Source organism: Drosophila elegans, unplaced genomic scaffold (genome assembly GCF_018152505.1).
Source record: "Drosophila elegans isolate 14027-0461.03 unplaced genomic scaffold, ASM1815250v1 contig_476, whole genome shotgun sequence".
Lineage (NCBI taxonomy): Eukaryota > Metazoa > Arthropoda > Insecta > Diptera > Drosophilidae > Drosophila > Drosophila elegans.
Genome location: NW_024545863.1, coordinates 20,817,627 through 20,835,443, shown reverse-complemented (window position 1 = coordinate 20,835,443; position 17,817 = coordinate 20,817,627). Strand labels below are relative to the sequence as shown.

The following is a 17,817-nucleotide window of genomic DNA, read 5'->3' as shown; positions in this document are numbered from 1 at the left end:
CCTTGCTATCACATAAACATTAAGTTAAGAAAAAACGTGGTGGGCAATAAATTCCACGTTGATCATTTAGTACCGAATTTATAGGTTTATTTTTCTTCATGCAGTCAGTTTCTGAGCCAGCCATCCAATCGGGATAACTCCAGAGCAACCCAATTTGAGTTGCCCGCGCTTTGCAATGCAAAATGGCGCCGCTCCGAAAGTTTTTGCTGCATAATCGCAGGCGCAGCACTTTGGGCCAGGCCAAGCAAAACAAAAGTCCATAGGAAAAAGGAGCAGGGGGGGAAAGCAAACTTTGCCGGGACTGCGCATAATGAAGCAACGCAACAGACAAATCCATCTCCGAGTGTGGACAAAAAGTCCGGGTTTGGAATACGGGTCGGGCAAAGTTTCTGATTCTGTTGCCAAATGCGAAAAGAATAAGACGCGACGAGCGTCACAGTTTACTTGGCATTTACATTTCCGCTCTGCCGGCTGCCACCCGAAAGTTGTTTTCCCTCCATCTTTTTTTTATGATTATTTCAGCTTCATTTTTCATTAAGAGCCAGGCAGCGGCAAAGCCACAGGACGAGCTGCTGGCCTCCTTGATTTATGCGCATTTCATGAGCATTTCGACGGCTGGGGGCCGAGGCACGTGTCCTTGAGCATTGTTTTTTGCTAAACAAATGTCCATTAGCTGAGTGAGGGAGTGTTGGACCCAGAAACCAGAAGCCAGCTACCAGTTTTTGTTCTTAGGGTTGCTTGACTAGGGCATCATTGAGACGACGTATTATGGCTTTCCTTATGTCTTTCGTTGTGTGTTTTTCTGGAAAGTTTTGCCTTTTTATTCGGCTTTGATTCGCTTTCCATATGAATTCTTAATTTTGTTCGATTTTGTAAAGCTTTGCGGCACACACACATACACACACAACACCTGACCTATGACCTCAGCTGCGGCATTTGGGCACAACAGCTGTCAAGGCCCACGCCCTCACAACGCCCACACATTAACCTTCGTCCTTTGCCGGGGTTCGATATGGAACCTATATTTATAAGTTTTGTTGGGGAAAATCTATTTCCGTGCGAACATCTGACGCGAGGCAAGAGAAGTCTTGTGGCAAAAATAAATGACAGCCAAATGCTGATGGGAGTGTTATGTAATGAGTTCTCATTTCCATTTCCCTTTCCATTTCCATTTTCATGGCTAACCAGGAAACAATGGGCGCAATCAATAAATTGTCTCTAGATTCCGGTCACCGAAATCATTTGCTGTTGGCCAACAAATTGAGGTTACTGCCATTTACGAAAAGAGAAACAGATAGCGAAACAATGTCATTCGATTGAGAATTATTCTCCGGGTGCCCTTGTTTGTGCTCCGACCTGATGAGAAATGATAGACCAGAATAGGGGACAAATTGAAAAGACAACTTTATGTGAAAAATGGCAGCAGCAGCTCAAATTGAGGTCTCATTGAGAGGGAAACTTTACCTTTACCAGCCACATCAAACTTTATTAAATTCCATTTATTGTGCTCTTCCTTGCAGGCTGCACAACCAAGACAAAGCCGAGTTTAATGAGTTGGCTGCAGCTGAAACACATGAGACTGCCGCAGCACTTGTCCCTGGCCAACGGATCGAGGCAACTATTAATGGCAACAGGCTGGAAGTTTATGCGAAAAGTTTCCGAAAGTAATACGCAGAGAAAACACAAACCGAGCTAAGTCCCATCAAGCAACAATAAACGGGAAAACGCGCTGTGGAAAAACGCTTAAATCACCACAAGAAATAAGAAGGCACGCCGAAAAGTTTTCCCGCAACGGATTTCCATTCGCCGAACAACGGCAGCGTCATCATCATCATACCCTCGATTCTATGCTATTGTTTCGCCAAGGATTACATATTATGCGATAAACATGAAATACACGAACGATACACGAATCATTGTGCTCATTTGCTGTTTGCTGCAAGGTGAGTGCAAAAGTGTTCAATGCTATTTTTAAGGGGGGTCTGAGTGGGTGAGTGGGCGAGTGGGCGATTTTACTTTAACCCAGCATTTCCAGTTCAGTGCCTGCGCGTGTCGACACCTTGCCAGTCAATAAAAAGCAAATTGTAACTGCTCGACAAAGTCACTTGTGGCGTTTTAACACCCAAACGCACATATGTAACTCTGTGTGCGTGTCGGCAGCCCAAAAAAGGCCATAACCGCCCACTAATCCCCGACATACACATCCCAACCCGCCCGAATCCCCGCTGACGACCCGCTCGTTTCACTTATTTCAGTTATTTTTCTTGTGTGCCGCATGCGGAGCGCATACAAATGAGTGCGCCACGACCCACGACCCACAAGCCACAGCCCATAGCTCACTACCCTCAACCCGAGGTGGCCCGGCAATTTTCGCTTTATTTTAAATAAACATGATAATTTTTTTAATAGAATTTCGCAGTGCTTAATGTTTGCGAAGGTTCTAGCAGCCAGCCTGCTGAGTGAGCTGTCAATTTGCGTGCGGGCCGGAGTTGGCCCGATATCCATTCACATATACGGCTGCATCTGCATTTGCGTCTGCGTCTGTCAAGTGCAGCCACATGAACGTGACGTCAAGTAGACATAGTTCTTCGGCTTTCCGGTTGCCAGGTGCATGTTAACCTCCCCGGGGGAAATCACTCACACGTATTAAATGCCAGCATAAACACATGGAGGAATTTAGCCCCCTTAAATTCCATTTCATTTTGCAAGTATGTAATCGCACCTAGAGTGCACAACACGACCATCGATTTGCCGAAGGGCAAACTGCAGACGCTCGCAATTCGCGCAGCTCAAAAAAAAAATAATTGGGTAAAACTTTGGCAAATTGTTTGTGGAACGTGAGGAATTCGTCTTGCGACAGCTTCTTGCCAATGTTCCACGCATTTCGTTCAACTTAAAGTGCCCACAAATGTGTTATGGCCATGTGATCAAATATGGCGCATACGCCGTGTGTAACGACAGTTTACATGTTGCGCCATCGCCTTGCTTTCCTCCATTGTTATTCCTCTTTTCAATTACACGCCAGCTCAGCAACTGTTTTCCCCCGTTCCCCTCCCCTTTCCATTTTCCCTTTTCCGCTTTCCTTTGCTCCTCCCTGTTGGCTCATCACCTGCGGTTATTTTGATTTTAATTTGCTCGTTTTTCGCTCGTCAGTTGCTGTCGCAGTTGCTTGTGTTGTTTCTATTCTATTCATAAATGTTTTGTTGGCTGTCTCACCAGTCTGCATGTGTGTTAGTTCGCCTTGTCAGTGTCGCTTAGGGTGGAGTGGCCATTTTGCCTGCGAGAATGTGTGTGTTTGTGTGTGCGAGGCTTTGCGACAGATTTGTGTCAACTTGAATACATCAGAAGCGCTTGAACAGATTTGCATGCTGTTTCTATTTTTTTGTTTTTTTGTTTTTGTTTTACTGTTGTCGCTTGTGGTGGCTGCAAGCAACAACAAAAAGTGAACACGCAATCGCGCAGCGGCAACGGGGCGTATGAGTACTTTCGCCTTCCCTCCGCAAGCCTTTCAAAACTGTTGCATACTTTTTTGCGCCGCATTGTTCTTTGTTGTTTTGTTGTTCTGGCTTGGCTACTGCGCAAACTAAACTAAAACTATCCCAAAGGCTTTTCATTACAATTTCGTCTAGGTCCATTTTTTTTGCGCCCCCGTTTGCATTTCGCTTTCGCTGTTTTTTTAATATAATTGTTTGCGTATTTAGCACAAGGCCGAGCCCGCGTCCAGCACCCACCACCCACCACCGCAGTAATTGTTTTTTAAACGCATTTAATGAACAACATTAAGGGGAGTTTAAGCTGTCAATGCCACAATAAATATTCATCAGGGCGCGGCGGGCAACAGCAGAAAATAAAAAGTGCGAAGCAAAAGCGAACGTCAGAGTTTTTAATGAAGTCTAGACGCCGCAAATAAGAAACACAAACTTAATGAGCCTTTGATCGGCTTCAACTTGGCTGGCATCGCACCACTATCAATGGCAGCCGCCAGTTCTTGTTGTGTCTTCCAGTTTTTTGACACTTTTCGCCAACTTTCTGGCGGGCCGAACCTATCGCATTGTCTGCCAGCCCAGCTTTGGGCCAACATTTCCGAGCAAAATGATTTACTAGATAGCAAAGTTTGCCAGCCTCTGCGAACGGGCCGCATAATTGCTGCGAAGGCGCCAGCTCATTAGTGGTATAAAGTTAAGGGCCGTTCAACGAATCCCACTCCCACACCCCCAGTTCGCCCATCATCGATAGCAACTAAGCTGCTACAAGCGATTTTTGTTGCCAGCTTTATCTCCTAATGGCGGCCTTCATTATGCGCTATTTGGCAGCGCCCAGTGGGTCAGTTTACCTTGGGCCACCACCCTTCCCTTCCGGAGGTGCCAGCTCCTCCTTTGTTTGTCTTTCTACTTTCTACTTTCTACTTTCCACTCTCCACTTTGCTGTCCTTCGCCTCGCTCCCTTTCGTTCTGTTTGCCAATTTTATCGAATTATGCTAAACACCAGAAAAGTTGGGGGGACGACCGGAGGACTTATTTAACCTACAGGTGAGCTGTAAGGCAACCCAAGTTCGCCACTCGAGTGGGAGGCTTGCCCTGTTTAAATATGCGTTAATGAACGAAATTATCATGCATACTGAATGAAATCCCCCCCTTCTGCCGCGACTTCAGCTTATGCATATTCAATTTGCATGAAGTGCGCCGCGTTGCTTTGCGGATACTTAACATACTAATTTAAATATGGAACTTTATTTTAGAAAGTTCGGGGGAAAGCGTTGCGATAGTCAAGTGGAGCTCGGAGTTTGAGACAGGCGAGCTGATAGGCAGACAGTCGTAACTTTTGCTCTCTTGCCAAGTTCCACAGTAGTCTTCGCCCCGGGCCACAGTGGTTGGCAAGTGGAAAATGCCTTGTTAAGTTTACATTTTGATCAGTTTAAGAAAGTACTTTTTTTAAGCGTGTAGAAAATAATTGACGGTCAATTTGGTGTCTGTCCAAAAGTTAAAAAATAATACGTTTCTCATTTTTACGAAAAACTACTCCTACGATTATTTCTTTCATACATGCATTATAATACAGTAATAATACTCCATAACGCAAACAATCAAATTTTAAATTTAATTACCACCCAAATTCGTCATAAATGGCTTAGAAAAGCGCAACGCATAACGAATTTTCATACAAAAGCTCTCGTAATCCTTGTTTGCTGGTTAGTTAACTTGCACTGATCTACCTTTTTGTAAAGACGGGCCATTTCCATTCGCTGCGATGCATTTAGACAACGGGGAAATGATGCGCTTCTGGCATGTTTATTTGCGTTTGTGTTTCCACAAGCTCATTGAAATGGAATCCCTTTCGGGGAACATGAACTTGTAATTTAATTTCGCATCTGAACGTAAGCTTTCGTCGCTCGACTCGACTTGGCTCTTATCAATGGCAAAGGAGGGGGCTGGGAGGGCTGTCATTTCGCTTGGCTAAAATTCTTTGGAAGCAGCCCGCACTGCAGGCAATTTTAATCAGCTTCCATGCAACTTTTACCCATTGTTCGCTCCTCTCCATCTGATCCAGGCAGCGTTATTGGGATGGGACTTTGCTGTTTTTTAATTAACATTAAGACACTCTGTATGGTGGCCTAAACGACATGTGTTCGCAGGCGGCTTTGTCTTGGCTTGTCTCGCATCTGCACTCGTCTTAATTTCATTAAGCCCATTTTCCATTTTCCATATTCCGTTTCCCAACTGACATCAGCAGGTGGGCGTGGAGCGCCGAGCGGACGCACCTCAACTCGTCCATCAAAGTCGCTGTCATAAAAATTGGACAATTAAACAGCGTGTTTCGCCATTAAAGCCCACGTCAGGCCCTTGAAATTCCACGTTAATTTATGGCTAAGTGTAATTAGCTCAAATGAGTGCGAGGCAAAACGTTAGAATGCAAGAGTCTGTCATTCTCGAAACGGAATTAAAAGTAATCTAATTCCGCTATTCCGTAATTAAACGCCAGTTAGGCTAATCAAAATTGTTTGCTGCACTCGAGCATCAAGTATCCGCCACCGCCACCGCATCCTCATGCTAAAGTCCATGCCAATTCAATCAGCTTTCTGGGCCTCTGTGGGAGCCGGAAAAGTTGTGCAACTGCAATGGAAAAGTTTTGCTCGCCCAAGTCCCAGATCAGAGTCTGTCAATCTGTTTAATACCATTCAATTGCTGACGTCTTTAAGCGGCTGCCAAAGTTTGCCAGCTGCCAATGGCAGTGCCAAAGGCCAATTAGCCGACAGCCCTGCTCCTAATGGCCAGAAATTCAAATATTTATGACTACTGCGATTCTAATTTAACGCTGGCTGAGCAGCTTCGCCGAAATAAACCGCTAAACGGCGCATTTATTCCGGGGCTGAATGACAGCCACGAAGTGTATAAACGACCAATATCCTGTTGGTCGCCGTCCTTGGCCTCCCGCTTCATAATTTGCGGCCCTGGCACAGCGGTGCTGTAATTTTACAAAGGATTAAGCCCGATTACGCACTCATTTATTAATATTTACGAGCCGGCCGACACGGCAAAACAGCCAGCGCCCAGAACAATGGACACACCACCTGCCGCTAACCAACTCCTCAGTCTCCGCCTGCACATTTCTGAATTGCTACTCATAAATAAGCAATTGACGATCAAACCTTGGGTCCTTTTTAATTAAAACAATAATTGTTTGTCCTGGCCAGGGATAGTGGTCTAGTCCGGAGCACAAATCAATTATGCAAATACTTGCCCAACGAAGACGGAAAATTTGCGTTGTCATGAGCAACAAAAAGTTTACTCGTCTTGACGGGCCCGGAAAATGCGAGAAATATTTTAATTTTCCACTGGCGGTGTTGCGACTAGCGTAATCCTTGGCGAATGCCCAGCGGGTCGACTGAACTCTGTCCTCCCACCGGCAGCTCGCCCCTTTCTTATGCAAATATTCGTTCTTCAACCCCGGGCGTCTTGCCAGTTTATTGATTTCCCAGACTCGCTGATTTCAATATTTGTCGTTTTCATCTTTTGCATGGAAAAAATTATTTTCAATATTTTTTATTGACAATATATTCGATTGAATGTGTATGGTTTGAGCTGAGCTTTGAGTTATACAAAACTTTCAGATGGTATATTAATAAGTGAGTAATATATATATGAGTATTTGAGTATTGAATGAGTATGAAGAATAAATGCCCCAAATTAATAGAAGACCCGTCTTAAACTGTGCATTTCAATCTGGCATCCCTTCTAGTATTCGAAAAAAATTAGATTATCAAAATGAACATACAATAACGATTTTCGTAAAGAACTCATTTAGCTGAGCTTGTTTACGTGCTCAATGCCACATGCACATTCACATCATCACAAATGTTTTAATTTTATATTATACTAACAAATATATTACTAAATCACAACACAATATCCAGAATAAATCTCAATATGGGAAGTGATACATGTATTATTTTCTGGTTTCAGGCTTAGCCGTGGGCCTGCGCATGATCAAGGTCTCCATTCCCGCCTACAAACTGCGCGGCGAGTCCGCCTTCCTGGAGTGCCAGTACGAGCTGAACCGAACGCACCACGCGGTCGCGGGTGTGCAGAGCCACTCGGACCATGGCCGCGGACACCAGACCCACGGAGGCGGCAACGGCGAGTTCCATTATCCAGATGGCGAGGCCCTGGAGGAGGAGCGGTCGTCGTACCGCTCCCGGATGCGCCAGAATCAGCGGCAACATGGCCAGCGGCCGAGGCAACGGGAGCTCATTGCCATGCGGCAATACCAGAGCCAGCAGAGCCATCAGCAGCCGCCAGCTCCGCCGGAGAAGTCACCCTACGGGCACAGTGTGTACCGGGGCAGTGCCGCCTCCGGCTATCTGGGTGCCGCCCACGTGGGCGCCAGCACGCACAGCGGATCCGTGACCGTCGGCTCCGGCGGAAACAACGGCAATAGCGGCGGTCCGGCGGCTTACATGCCCGAGTTCGACCGGGCGGACAGCTTCGACGACAGCATCGATCGCGAGGAGGAGGAGGAAGAGGACGAGGAGGAGCCGCTCGAGGAGGGGGAGGCCCTGTACGCCATCAAGTGGTACAAGGACAACGAGGAGTTCTACCGCTACGTGCCAAAGGCCCGGCCGCCAAAAACCAGCTACCGGGTGGATGGCGTGAGAGTCATTGTGAGTACACTCTTTATTTTAGTTATTTATAAACTACAGCCTAAAAATTAAAGACAGAGAGTATAAACTTAATTTTAACACTCTGAACACACACTTCAAATTGATCAACAGTTTGTAAAGCACTTATTAGATTTTAACTTGCTTGTGCAATGTTTAAATAACAATTGAAAACAACTACTTTAAAATTGATTTTTGAGTTTGGACAACCAGTTATAGGTTTTTGTTTAATAAATAAAACCACTTGTGGCACATTGTATTTGCAGCATCGTTGTTATTGTCATTTAAATGATTTTAAAATCTAGTGCCTAGTAAATTTTTCTCAAAAGCTATAAAGGCAATAAAGAAGTCACTTCCGATACCATAAAGTCAATATATAAATATTGTTTGCATTTTTCGACCTACACTAGCAAAAATATGTAGTTAATATAAATATTATTTGCTCATTTTGAATAATTTTCGTATTGAGTTTTGTCAACTAAGTAATAAAATAGTTATAATATTTAAAAATTTAATTGAATTTGAATCAAATAGGAACCGTTTTAAATCCTATATTTTTCATATTTATTAACATATTTTAATATTAACCGTGCACATTTAATATTTAGTATTTAACTTTATAAAACTTGGAATCCTGCAGTAAGATATTGTTTTTGACTATTTCATCTTTTTTATCAGTGTTGTCCAAATTTATTAATAAAATGTGCTCAATTCCGCAATACGGACAAAACAAAATAAAATCTTGTCTATGTAGAATGTATTTTATTAAATTGAAAGAACATTTAAAAAGTGTCTTGCCGAAGTAAGCTTAGTTCCTTATTTTCGTGCTGTACATTGTGCAAATTTTCCCACTGTTGATTTTTAGTTATGCTAATTTTGACTTTTTTTGTTTTTACTTTGCAGGAGGAGCTCTCCGACGCAAGTCGCGTGCTCCTGCGGGGCCTGACGCTGAACTCGACGGGATTGTACCGCTGCGAGGTGTCCGCTGAGGCACCCAACTTCTCCTCCGTGCAGGGCGAGGGCCGGATGGACATTGTCTGTAAGTACCCCGAGTCCCAATCAATTCAAAGTCACGTTCCGCATTTGCCTGCCCGATTTTATTATATTTGTTTCACCCCGCAAATAGCACACAACCAAGCAAATGTTTGATCAAAAAATTGCACATCAATTACAAGCAAATATTGAAAGTGTAAATAGGGGGCAAGTGCGGAGGGTGGAAGGAAGATCTGGATCTCTTTCCGTATTGGCATCAAACAGCCGGAGCTTATTTGCTTATTTGCTCGAAGGCATTCCGATACAGACGGGGGATTCCAAATTTGAACAGTATTCATTGCTTACGATTTTTAATTCAATCTGCAAGTCGCTTCAGTGAGCGGCTAAAGATTCACATTCTATCAATACATGCCTGAGTTGAAATTGGTATGGAATTTTAATGAAAATAGTTCGAATAAATAAAACTAAAACTAAACAATGAACTTGAAATTAATCCTTGTCCTTCATGCTCCGCTGCGAAAAAGTTTTATTAAAAGCTGGAATTATTTCTCAATAACGAGATCCCTACTTTAAACTTCATTTGGACTCCTTTATTATTCTTATATTTTGGTAAAAGCTTTAGCTGTTTTAAATTGAATATTTAAAAGCCCTTCGGTGGTTCTGTTTACAATTTCTGCGGTCCATTTTCCGCCGCAAGCTCGCCCACCCACATATACTGGTACAGCAATGTACATTCTGAATCGGATCGAGTTCATTTTTGCAGCTTCTGCCGGTTTTCGCTTTTGGTCGACGTCGACTAATGCGACTGCCGCTGTTGTTTGTTTTGGGTTTTTTTATGGGGCCGTGCGGGCGGGCGGAAATGCTTTTAAAAAGTCATTCATAAGCTTTAGTTTCATAACAGCATATTTTTGTAATCCAAGCCGGATCCCTGCATTTTTTAACGCTTTACACACGCGCTAAACTCTGCTCGTCCCCTTTGCCCATGTTTTCATTTCCTTTTTTTTACTATTTTTATTTACTTAAAGCCAAATGGCCAGCGGCAAAAGGGAACACATAAAATTGGTAGGGGCTTGGACGTAGACTGGCTGAGGGGACTGCGGGGGCCACGCCAGCGATTTAGAAGTTAAAATGCCATTTTAATGGATATTTCCGCAGTCTGGCCGCTTACAACATATTTTGTGTTGTGCCCCCAGAACATCCAACCTTCTTTTCTATTGCAGTTGTTGCTTTTGCTGTTGGTTTATCTGTGTGTTTTATGTTTTATTTGAGCAGCGAAAAATATTTATTTGTATATCCCATTGAAATTGTCTGGCCAAAGGGGGAAAATTCCCCCGAAAACAGAGTGTGTGTGTGCCGAGTACATATTTGCCGGGCAAAGCAACACAAAAAATTGTTAATAAATTACTCGACCGAGGGGCGAAAGCCGCTGCAAATATTTATTGGTTACTGGTGGTTGCGGGCTTTTGGCCATGCAAAAGGGGGGTGTGGTGGATAACATCAGGGGGGATATTATCCGCCATTAATCCCCCTCATATTTATGCAAATCTTATATCCATAATTGATGTATACTCTATCCCGTTTTATTTCAGTTCTACCACGCGATGGACCGCACATAAGAGGTCAGCAGTATCAGTATCAGATCGGCGAGTACTTGTATTTAAATTGCACGTCGGGAAAATCGCACCCGGCCTCGCATTTGCAGTGGTTTGTCAACGAGCAGCCGGTGAGTTTGTTAACACCGAATTTATTTGCCCAGCCGCTTGCCGTTTGGCAAATAAAACGTAACAAGATTTACCCTTTTTTTTGTTTTTTGTTTGGGTCCAGACCTAAACGGTCTTTCACGCTCCGGCCCATGCTAATCAAGAGCCTGCAGGAAGAAAAGCGGGGAAAAAATGTAGAAATTATGCATACAGTAAATATTTAAGCTCCTAACAACGCGGCAGACAACGAAGCCCGGGGAAAAAAGAGCTCAGCTGGGCAGGTTGTTGAAATAATTTCATGAACAAAAATCATGTAGACGGGCAGGCATCGAATACATTTTTCGTGTTTCCTTCCCTGCCTCGCTTTTGGCTTTGCCATGTTTTATGGCCCGATGTCGGGGACTTAGGTGAGGTGGCAGGTGTTTGGGGGTTTTTAGGGGTTCTAAAACTGGGACTGGGACTGGGCCATCCATCTGTCCGAAAGCTCGTTACATGTCTACCCCCGGCCGGAACAGAAAAATCGAGAGGCGGCGAGTGGGCGGCACACTGCATTTTATCGTCGACGTCGACTACATGGCACTCAAATTGTGTGAATCGAGGCGTTAAGGTACGAGTTAGTTCATTGTACCATGCTGACTTCCCCTCATCGCAGTGAGGAGGGTTCGTGCCTCTCGTTCGCTTTGTATAAATACGAGAAAAATCAATAAGTGCGATTAGGCACGATTCCCGGTTTATTTGCCTTCCAACAATGGCAGCTGGAAACATCCCTCTTTCGTCACCCTTCCTGAATAATAAAAACCCCGATCCCTAACCCCTGCCCGTCAAACTTATAAGGGCAGTCTGAAGAACAATGAACGTTTATTTAATAACATTTGTCTGGCCGTATAACATGTCGTATACTTTCCTTCTTCTGCGCGGCATTCGTGCAATTTACAATAAAAGTGTCCATCAGCATGGGGCAAATATTTCTGCAATTCCACGAAAAACTTATAATACAACAGCTTTCGGCCAGGCCGCAAAATGCGTGGAAATAAATTTTGGCGGCATCTTGGGGGAAAGTTTTCTGGAATGCGTCAGGCATTGTAAGTGCCCCCATTTTATTGCCAGCCTGCCTCATTTCCCTGTTTTTGCTTGTGGCCGGACAGGACAGCTGACGGCATTTTCAGGATGTTTGTTGTGTCAGAAGGGAACGCTCGATTTGGACTTCGCCGTTTTAATTTATGCCCTTAAAGTTTAAACGCGAATCACAATGGAGGGTCGGGCAAACCAATCGGCTAACAAATGGCAACAATTTCGCTGGAAAAGTGCTAACCAATCCCCCATCCCCCGACCCCCAGGATAGACCGAATTCGAATTCCCATTCCGATTACCCCCGCAGAACCCAATTTCGAAGCAAATCGAAAAAAACAGCAGGAAAAAGTTCAAGTTATTTATTTGAGCGTTTCACATTTTTTATCAGGTCTGCACATTTTTCTTATTTATGGCAAATGATTTTATTCCTTTGCGAGCCAAGTTTAAGTGCGGATGCCCATCCCCCATCCATTTGTCCGCACCCCCCGCACCCCAAGCTCCATTTCCGCCCCTCATGAAGGCAGTGCACTCTGCTGACAGCAGCAAACACTGAAAGGGAGGAATTATCAAGCTCTTGTAATTGTAACCGTTAGCGGAGTCTGAGTCGGAGATTGCGACTCCAACTTCGAATCCTGCTTGAAACACAAAAGCGTACCCTCAAGCATTTTCCAGACATGTAGCAGACACGCCCATTGCCAGTCCCGTTTCCGTTCTGTTGCTCATACGCCGCGTGTGTCAACCCCCAGCACTTGATGGCAGGAAGCTGCCGTTGCAGACTTTTAATTCCGCTCATGCACCGTACGCAACTCAGACTTCACTCTGGAAATTTAGAAAGGCGCTGAAAATTAAAGTTGAAAGCCTAAAAACTCAACTCTCGGGATCTTAGATTTCCCATAATTTTTTATTCGATATAATTGCTTTATGTTTTCAATAGCTTAGTTATTAATTAATTGCAGTTTAAAGATATAAACAAGATATATGTTAAGAATCGTAGATAAGTTTTACTAAATTATATAAAATATATATTAATCAAACATGCTATTGCATTCTTTATGAATGTCGGTTTGCTGAACATGAGTGCTAAATTCGATTTATAATTATCAAATAGAAAAAAAAAGGTTGAGTGTTGATTCAAATTCGACAGGAAACATTCTAATATATTCATTTGTTGTTGCTGTCCCCAAATTTAAAAAAACAATTCATCTTTTATTTTTAAGGAGAACAAACAACTTTCATTTCTTGCTATCCAATATAAATACCCATTTAAAGAAGGTTAAGTGCTCCGTAGGGATTATATTTTTAAGAATGTACTCCATCTTCTTTGCGAATTTTCCGCACAGTGCAGCATTTAAGCTTCCCTTCGTTTCAGATCCTCGACGAGCACTACCTGCACAAATACAACGACATCGTGCACAAACACGGGCTAATCACCTCGACTTTGGGCCTGCAGCTGCCGCTGGAGCCGCGCCACTTCCACGACGGCGACATGCGCGTCAAGTGCCTGGCCAGCATATCGCCGGTCCTGTGGAAGGGCGGCAAGGAGAGCGTCCTGCAGCGGCGGCCGGGCATCATCGACAACCGCGAGGCCATGCTGCTGGGTGAGTGACCTCGTGGTCAATTCGTTTTGCTCCCCGACTAACTCGATTTTCCACAGTGAAAGGAGCTGCCTGCAACTCGCAGAGCAGTTTGCTGCGCACGCTGACCATCGCCATCATTCTGGCCAGGACCGGCCAGTGGCTACTTGGCTCGGAACTCACCTAAGCCGGCCCGCGAAGATGGCCAGCACTCCATTCGACTCGTTTCAATTAACAAGCATTCATTTCAATTCAATTCAATTCAATTGCAATTGCAGAGCATAAATGGTGATTTTGTATACTTTAAGTGTAATATCCTTAGTTCTTAAGCGAGAAGAGGAGCAGGCGATGAAGAGCGGTAAAGTAAAAAGAGACAAAATGGGTAAATGTGTTATAGCATGTAAAAATCATAAGGCAACGCGAGAAGAATCGAGTTAAATAGTATTAAAGGAGGACCAACTCCTCCTCAAAACAAATAACTCCTGTGCAGAGAGAGACACACAGAATTCAATTAGCAAAATTGTTAAGTAACTAAATTGAAACCCCATATATATGACATATCCCCCCGCCCATCGTCCCCAATCAAGCCCGTCTAAAGGGTTCGTTGTGCGTAATTTCTGTGTAAATACTTGAATGGAAACGACAAAGTCTAGGGCAAACTTTGGACTTTTGTCAAATAATGTCTGAGTGGCATCAATTTCGAATGGTAGCTGGAAACTTTGCCATAACAGATGCTAAAACTACATTATTGCAAAAAACAAAAATCAGAAAACAAATGGGGGCAAAGTAAGCTGGGAAAGGATCCTTTTCCCCTCTTTTAGTTACGATTCCGGCAAGTATTTGCTTTCTGACTCCGAAAAGTATTTCCAATTGTATTTAGTTCTGTAAATTAAGTCTGTAAGGGAGAAGGATGCTCGTAATAAAATTATCTTGTTGAAGGATCAATTACTGTTAACTCTCCGGCTAAAGTTGAGACATTTTCGGTTGCCGCACATCCTAGTTGTATGAACTGTATAAAAGAGAAAATGGATATGTGTCATATCTGTTTAGGCTAAGAACCTTTGCTAAACTAGAAATATAAGCTAGGTGTTTAAGCTGTAGTCAAACTGTCCCCCCAAAAGATTACCCCTACCTGTATGTAGCAATACCTAGAAGCTCCCCAAAGATATAACTACAATATATGATACGATGATGCGAAATAACGATGATATGTATATGTATACAATAAATGAGTACGACAAGGCCCTTTTTCCCCCAGAGTGTTTAAACAAATATAAATGTGAAAGCAAACGCCGAGTTGTCTTCTTACTTTTCGCGCTGCCCGCAGATTCCCATACAGATACGCAACCGGATACGGAAATGTTATCTGCTACACGCACACGGGCCTTGCAGCAGACATTAACACCTGAAGGACCAAAGTTGCTCCTCTTCTGCTCTTCTACTCTTCTCATTTTCCAGAGGTGTAAAAACCGTGGTTGCCTCTGCAGCGCCAACAAAGAAGAAACAAAAAAAAAACAATATATATATAGAACATAAAAGCGGCAAAGTTAAAATAACACGTACAAATTTTGTATGCAAACAAACCGCAACACCCACACACACGCACGAGCCCGCTTACCCACACACACATACATACAGGAGGCGCTCACACACACGCACGCGAAATGGCGGCGGGTGAAAAAATTGCGTGCAGCCTTTTAGGCGCTGCCGACTAACAACACAACTCGCTTCGCTTTTATATGCCATTGTAGCCGGCTTCTACTCTTGCTCTTCTTGGCCAACATTTTGATGGCGCACTAAACTTTATGCGCGGCACATAAATAGAAATGCACGCAAAAACTTTTACAAAGCTAGAACCGAAATATCGACGTGGAGTGGGTCTGTGTTTTCTGGAAGGAAAGGCAAAGGCAAAACCGAGGGGTGGTCACACGAAAATGGTTCGTGAAATGGCAAGAGTGGAATTCATGCGTGGCCTGCGGCAATTGAAGCGATCTGTTTACCTTGGGTAAGGCAAGTCACCTCTGAACCCACCTACCTGGTCAGCCACCCACCATTACCACCGAAGAGGTCAATCTAATCTGCTTCTGCACTTGCCCAGTTTGGTCAAGATTTATGTGTGCCTTGCATTGCATAAGCGGCGCCATTTAAATGTCTGGGTTCAATTTGGTACACTGAAAGAGTTTGCTTTGTACACCCACAGAAAAACGGCATAGTAAAATTGAACATTAAATGTTTGAGCATTGTTTTTCATAATATTACTATGTGACAATTAACAATATTTAATTGTTTTATCCCATAGGAAAATCTTAGATTATATTTTTTAATTTTAAATCTAAATTTTACATTACTTAATTAAAAAGTTATGTGCACACACTTTGATTTTGACTAATCCCCCAACGGGTCTATATCAGTACCCAAAATATTTAATTTAAAATTCAAATATTTTGATTTGTGAAGATTTTCTTTATTTGGGCGTCCAATTATACGGGAGTACCGCTTAAAAGAAATTCATTGTGTTAATCAAAAAATATAGGAACAAACATTTTAGTTGTTTTATTGAACTTTTAAATTTTTGAAAATATTAAATAAATGCTAAGGGTCTTAAAAATTACTTTAACGCTGGGAACCGATCTTAATCTCTCAAGAGTAAAAGAAAGACAAAAATTTGTATAAAAATGCCAGAATTTCCTGTGTACCCAAACACAACAAATCAGCCAAAGCCATCATATGTTCGGGCTTGTCGGACAGTGGGCGTGGCCAGTTGAAACAGGGCGATAGAACGGTGGGGGTAGCTAAAAATTTATTGCCGCCGACTGCATAGCTGATAAATTTAGTTTGCACTCAACTGGGCGCGGTCAGAGCCTCACAGCGATGGTGTTGGAAATTATGACGCGTCAATTGGCGGGGGCACCGCCCAGCCACTGAGCCACCCAACCACCCAGTCACCCAACCACCCACTTCACCAACCAAAGAGGTGCGTGCGGAAGTGGCTGACTAAATTGCAGCGGCGCTTAAAACAACAATTGCTTTTGATTTAAGTTGCCTTAAATTAGTTTCCACATAGCGGCTGATTAATGAGTGCAGCGAACTTTCTGACAGCGCCAAGTTGCCGTCCAGGAAGTGGGCGTGGCACGATACGAAGGTGCGCTCCTGCCGCAGACACTTTATCAAAAAGGTAGCGTTTGGCGAAAGAAGGTGATCAGTGGACACTTGGCAGATGGCAATTTATGACCACGTTGGGGTCGGAAATTTTAAGTAAATATTTTTACGGCAACACTTCAGCATTCCATTTGCAATGGTTTATGAAAACATCGTTGATTCCATGCCGTAGTGGTGCGCAGAAAAAGGTTAAAACACTGTCCATGCATTGCCATGCATAATTTATTACGCCACTCCCGATGCCTGTTAAAGGCAAATCAAAATGCACTTCATGGCACGGCCAACGGATACGAAATGCAGCAAAATAATATGCCATTTCCATCATTTTCTCGTCGATTGAAATGCAGAAATGAAATGGCTGGAAGGCCAGTGGGTGGTCTTGACCACTTTGGCAATTTGCATAATATTGATTCCATTTGGCCAGCCTCGCAGCCTTCGAACACGGCCCGTAATGTCATTGCGAGTATTTCATGCCCATGGCTTATACCATGGCATCGCATCAGCATCCCCATCTTTGACATGGACTATACAAATAAATTCGGCTCAACGAATTGGGTAAATTGAGGTCCCCTGCCTGCCTGAACCGCACAAGCATATGAAAGTCATGAGCCGCCGTGCTGAAAATTATGCTAATTGGGACAGAGGCTGATGAACTGCCGCCTCAAACGGTTGCCAGTAGAAAAACGCATTTAGCCGATGTTTAGCAATTAAGCGGCAGTGTCTGCCTTGGCCCGATAAATGCTAAAACGAGAGATGCCAGTTGCAGAGCAGTCCCCTGCTCTAATGAGATTTGGCTCTCGATATTCCCAAAAACCGAACACCGGAATCGAGTGGGTTCGCCTTCGCATATGTCGCTGCTGCCATGATGATCTTGCACCCACCCATTTGGCTATCCACAACTGGTGGCATTTGCATGCAAAACTGGCCCGTTACGTTATGAATACCAGAGTTTCGTCGAGCCTCCAGAGAGACCAAACACGAGGTCAGCTGGAAACTGCACTGGATCGCCTATTTAAGGCCCAAATTAGCGGTCGAATGATGCACTTTGTGCCGCTCTGGCTCTGACATGCTTATTCGACTGACAAGGGAGCTAAGCCCGAGCCCGTGCCTCGCGGATATTAGGCCTTTGATTGATGGCCGCGAAATGTGGTAATAGTTTTCGGCC

General features: G+C 43.8%; 1 protein-coding gene across 1 annotated transcript; it reads left to right on the top strand.

The window, feature by feature from the left end:
* The first annotated feature begins 1,520 nt into the window (after window positions 1-1,520).
* Window positions 1,521-14,784, top strand: LOC108147296. Its single transcript, XM_017273718.2, has 6 exons — window positions 1,521-1,943; window positions 7,461-8,158; window positions 9,059-9,194; window positions 10,738-10,871; window positions 13,289-13,517; window positions 13,574-14,784. Exons 1-6 carry the CDS (start codon window positions 1,889-1,891, stop codon window positions 13,678-13,680), a joined length of 1,359 nt encoding a protein of 452 aa, XP_017129207.1. The 5' UTR covers window positions 1,521-1,888; the 3' UTR covers window positions 13,681-14,784.
* The last annotated feature ends 3,033 nt before the right edge of the window (window positions 14,785-17,817 follow it).

Coding starts and splice junctions, on each gene's coding strand:
- LOC108147296 (XM_017273718.2), top strand. CDS start 1,889: ATGAAATACACGAACGATACACGAATCATTGTGCTCATTTGCTGTTTG. Junction 1,944..7,460: donor CATTTGCTGTTTGCTGCAAG/GTGAGTGCAAAA, acceptor TTCTGGTTTCAG/GCTTAGCCGTGGGCCTGCGC. Junction 13,518..13,573: donor CCGCGAGGCCATGCTGCTGG/GTGAGTGACCTC, acceptor GATTTTCCACAG/TGAAAGGAGCTGCCTGCAAC.